Below are 5,215 nucleotides of genomic sequence, written 5' to 3' on the forward strand. Positions count from 1 at the left end.
ATGGGATGTCTAGGGATTGTAGGAGGTTCTTGATGTGCTTCTTCTTCAATATGGTCTTCATGAGGAGGTGATTGAGTGTTTTCAACATTTTCTTGATAATGAAAATAAATTTAAATCAAGAAACCTAGTTTAATCTTCAAATTAATACAAAAATGACAATAAGAAAACAAAAATACATACCTCTTCAAGCTCTTCGATGGCGTGGCGGCATTTTGATGAGAGATGGACAACTTAATGCCCAATATCAAGCTTCTGCAAAGGGCAAGCGCAAGAAAATGGTACCCCAAATCGCCAAAAAGAAGGTTTTGGAGTGCAGAATGCATCCAAAATGCAGACTTATGTTTTTTATGGTTTGAAAAGGTCATATTGTGCGCGCCTTATGACAATTTAATTTTTTTTTGAAGTGTGGCACCTTTTTGGTACCACAACTTCGTGCATACACCCTTAAGTAACCACATTGAGAAACCTTAGAGGAAAAGTTAGTAGTTGACTTCTGCTTGTGCAAATTAACTTAATCTTATCCTTTTAATGTTTAAATAGTTCATTTAATAGTTTAAAAATAAAATCACTCTTTTTCCAGAATGTTAGTTGTTTTCCCTAGGGTTTCTTGGTAGGGTGTTACATCATTTCTAACCTCGTATTTGTAAAATCATAATTCCCCTCCTACATTGGCATAATTCTAAATCTTTTTGAATTTTAGTTTAGTCTACTATATTTTATATTTTGTATAATATAATTGTTCTTTATTTTTTATTGAATTTTATATTTTTTAATGGTAGATATATTATGTGTTTAGTATTTAATTGTGTTTTTCATTATAAATTTATATTAAAATTATATTTATTGTTATTATACATTGGATTTTATATAGTATATATTTTTAAATAAAAATATATTATAATATATAATATTGATTAAAATATTAAATATATTATATGTTAAGCATTTATTTATATTTATTATTTAATATGGTTAGAAGTGAGTCACTTAATAAAATGATGAGTTTTTGTCACTTTATGACTTGTTATTTTTTCGTTCATTATTTTGGTTGTTTGTTTCCCATTTTTTCATCCTTGCCATTTATTTTCTCATTTTATCCATTATTTGTTTATAAAAGATTATTTTATTATGCTTTAGTAGGGTTTCACAATATCTTTCCACCAAATTGTGTTCATTTTTTCTCGCCGATATCATTGACAACATGGCACCATATGTGTAGTATAGCATGCAATTTTTTTGAATGGTATGCAACACAAGCGAATGAATAGCCATCATCGTAGAGGCCCTTTTGTCTCCATCCATCAACTCTCTCTCTCTCTCTCTCTCTCTCTCTCTCCATTTGTGTGTGTGTGGGTGGAGATATTCCTCTTTTTTTTTAAATCTCCTTACCTCTCTCTCAATCTTTCCCTCTCCCCCCCTCTTTCTATTCCTATATCTCTCCCTCTCCCTATTGTAAACATAACATGAGCCTATTGGTAATATAGCCTTATTGTCTTCTTGATTTAGAGGTTTTATTTCAATCATGTTTGTATCCTTTTAACTAGATGCAAAATTTATTTAAAGCTATTACTTCTCCTTTAAGACCTTTGTAGCATAAAAAACATCATTTTCTATATAGCCTATCAGTGGACCTCGTGTAATTTTTTATATTAAATCAAGAAATCCACTTCCTTATTGCACAAATGTATACAAAAAATAAACAAAAAAAATAATAATTAAACTTTTTTGACATCCCCATTGCACACCAAGATGCAATTGCTAATTTTAATGATATAAAACACACAAAATCTAAGAAACTAATGAAAACACAAGCGAAATTAATAACATTAAACAACACAATTAAAAAATTGTGTTTTTGGCAGAGCATTCTAGTTAAAAGAAGACGACATCCAAAAAAACATAGGCCTCACACAGGCACAAGATGAGTCAGTGCATCTGGTACACCCACTTTCAATGTTCATCTATATCTCTCTCAACAGACTACTGTTTTCCTCTGATTTCACTTTGTGGGCATTGAAACCAGAGGCTAAAACATGTCCTCGTTGGAATTTGATGAAATGGCAGTGTCTGAGAGAGGACCAGACTTGGACATTGTAATTGCAGGTGGGGGATTGGCAGGTTTGTCTCTTGCGCTTGCCCTTCAACACAGAAATGTCGAAGCCCATGTCTTCGAATATCACCCATATTTTAAGGCTGATACGGCCACTGCAATAGGCATTGGTCCCAATGGTGTCACTGCTCTTGAAGGGATTAAGCCTGGCTTGAGCTCCATCATCTCCCAAGCAGGCTCTTACACAAATAATATCAAGCTCACCTATTTTAGAGACGGGAAGGAAGATCCGCCTAGAATAACAAACGTGCCACCCAAGAAATATATTACTGTTAGGTGGAAATCTGTGCAGGAAATCTTGGCAAGTTTAGTGGATAACAAAAGAATTGTTTTCTCCCATAAGCTTATAGGGTATCGGCCTTCAAAGGTCTGTGTCTCTTGTTCTTGCTCTGTTTTTGTTGTAATTTCCCCAAAAAATGTTTGATTACATATTGTATGCAATTGCAGGGCGGTGTTGAGGCCTATTTTAGATGTGGAAATGCCTTGGATAGAATTAAAGTTGTGTGGACTAAGCTTTTGATTGGAGCAGATGGAATATGGTCTGCTGTAAGAAAACAGATGGTGGGGGATTCTCCAAGGTACCTCAATTTGGTGCATTGGAATGCACTGCTGTACAACCCAGATCTCAAGTAAGCATTAGAGTTAGTTATGATTATGTATTGCAACGGATTTGTGTTTTACCCTAACTTGAACATGGGATTTAGCAGAGTTTATAAGGGCATAAAAGAGGGGGAAATTATTGCGCGAACAATGGAGAATATGCAGGCCCACAGCATTATAGCCCATGCAGGTACCCATTTAGCTTTTGGTTAGACCTTTAGGGAACAATGATCTACTGCAAATTTCTCCTTTAATCGCTGAAGAACAGGAGATTTGTTTTGTGGTAGGTTTTTATAGAGGCCCCAAATGGGACTGTTTTCCACACTCCTGGATTTTGATATCATGGCTTAGTTCAGTGGAAAGTTTGAATTTGCAATCCATTTAAACAGGAGAAGTAGAAGTTTTTGTAGCTTTATATGGCTACTAAATTCCTGATTTGATCAACAATTGTAGGGGATTACACTCTTTGGGTTCTTCGTACAAAAGATGAATCAGAAGATCTAGCAAACTCATTGGTAGGAGGACGAGGCGGCATTGGTATCCCTGGTTGTAAAGCTCGCGCTCTTAAACAATTGGATGGGCTTGAAGGATGGGAAAGTGTTCGAGAAGTTATTGATGCAACCAGTGAGGACATTATATCAGAAAGAAAGATCATGGACAGGTTGCCCTTAGATAAATGGACTGATGCAGATGGTCATGTCCTGCTCATTGGTGATGGTATTTACTATTTTCCTCTACAATTTTATTTCATTCTTCTTCAAACTCTAATACTCATATGAATAACAGTCCTAATCATGTTGGCTTCCTTCAATGTGAAGCTTGAATTAGTCCTTTAACCCATTTTGGGGGTGGCTTGCTACTTAATTTTTAGGTAGCTTAAGCCCACCTCATAGACAAACTTCATCCAGCAGGTGAAGTTTTTTTTCAGTTACAAAGCTAAAGGAATTGATTGTTTAATGGTTGGTAATGGTGGATTCATTCAGCTGCACATGCTCAGTATGTTGGGCCAGGACAAGGCGCCAGAACTGCTTTTGAAGATGCCCATCAACTCTCCCTTCTTCTTCAACATGCAAGTCACTCATCTTTTACAGAGGAAAGCATTAGAGATGCTGTCAAAAGGTAATTTATCAGAAACAGTGATAATGTTTCATAGATTTAGTGTGAATGAGTTCCTTACATTCAATTGAGATATGTAACAGAATACTACTCGCAGCTTTTGACTGTAAAAGTTTAGCAGGTTTGAAGAGGTAAGAATTCCTCGGATGAAAAAGATGCAGCAGTTTGCAGCCTATTCCACAAGGCTTCCTAAATTTCAACCTGAGTGGTTCCAGAATTTGACAATGGAAGAAAGATTAAGAGTGCATGAGGAATACACGAAATGGGTTTATTCATATCCCAACAAGCAAGAGTGTGACCCAGACTCCATCTTTTTCAAGTGAATATGTTTAAGCTTGGTAAGAGGACCTGATTAATATTCTTGTCCAGTTAGACCAGATGATAGAACAGGGCTTGCATTTCTACATCATTAATGATTAGTTTAGGAAGTGCAAAGTAGCAGTCACAATTGGAATGAATGCACCGCCTGTACACCAGTTAATTTGAGATACTGCAGTGAACCCCAAATTAAATAGAATTGCTAAAAGTGAAATCATTTAGTAGTAAATATTTTAGACTTCGACAGGGAAGTCATGAATGTGAAAGCATCAAAGTGCAGACTTGTATTTCAGAGTTTACAGTTGTAAAGTTCGGCCAATGATATTTACATTATTATTTCTTAAAACAAAACCAAGTGAGTCAAATGAAAGATCATGGTCTAAATCTTCTATGGTATCACATAGAATGTCAATCATTTCTTATAAACATTAATCCATGCAGTTGTAATCAATAGCTAGAAGTATTCATTTTTTAAGTATATAATATTTCATTCAATGTATCTTTAAATAAAAATTATAAATGTTTAATTTTTATAAAAATTAATTTAATATTATTGAAAATCAATATATTCTCAATATTTTTTAACAATTAAAGTAACCATCCATGCATAAATATCTATTATCAATGTGCATTCACACTGTTTGACTCATGATTTGCAAAACAATTTAAAATAGATTTCAAAAGTATTTAAATAAATTGATTCATTATAAAGGTCAATAAACTAAATCGTGTTAAATAGCTGTAACAAAATTCAAAATGACTATGATCAATGTAGAGGTCAAGTTGCAAAATGAATAGAGGGGCCAACATTCAAATATATCATTGTGCTCTATATAACGGGTGGAAACCTAAAATAATTGTTCGTTATAAAGGCCCAATGAAAAAAGTACTACATGCAACCATATGTATATACTTAATAAATAAAGTCATGATGACACTCAAGTAAGCCCCTACATGCATATAATGTGTCAACATACAAATGATCTATGAATCCATGAAAGTGCTTGTGGGTTTTCAAGGTGTATAGAATAGTTGTTCCACTATCACAATATGTATCACTCTACTAGATGA

The 5,215-nt window shown here is 34.2% G+C and overlaps 1 protein-coding gene across 3 annotated transcripts; it reads left to right on the forward strand.

Moving 5' to 3' along the window:
• The first annotated feature begins 1,892 nt into the window (after positions 1-1,892).
• On the forward strand, positions 1,893-4,495 carry LOC131049933 (zeaxanthin epoxidase, chloroplastic). Of its 3 annotated transcripts, none has more exons than XM_057984035.2 (6): positions 1,893-2,477; positions 2,558-2,739; positions 2,815-2,900; positions 3,164-3,427; positions 3,694-3,829; positions 3,924-4,054. In XM_057984035.2, the coding sequence occupies exons 1-6, from the start codon at positions 2,034-2,036 to the stop codon at positions 3,928-3,930; spliced, it is 1,119 nt and encodes a 372-aa protein (XP_057840018.2). In that variant the 5' UTR covers positions 1,893-2,033; the 3' UTR covers positions 3,931-4,054. The 3 variants fall into 3 exon arrangements, with proteins under 3 accessions (XP_057840018.2, XP_057840015.2, XP_057840016.2); XM_057984032.2 differs by having other exon boundaries at positions 1,894-2,477; positions 3,948-4,495; XM_057984033.2 differs by having other exon boundaries at positions 1,895-2,477; positions 2,818-2,900; positions 3,948-4,495.
• The last annotated feature ends 720 nt before the right edge of the window (positions 4,496-5,215 follow it).

The sequence above is a fragment of the Cryptomeria japonica genome, chromosome 2, assembly GCF_030272615.1.
Source record: "Cryptomeria japonica chromosome 2, Sugi_1.0, whole genome shotgun sequence".
NCBI classification, from domain to species: domain Eukaryota; kingdom Viridiplantae; phylum Streptophyta; class Pinopsida; order Cupressales; family Cupressaceae; genus Cryptomeria; species Cryptomeria japonica.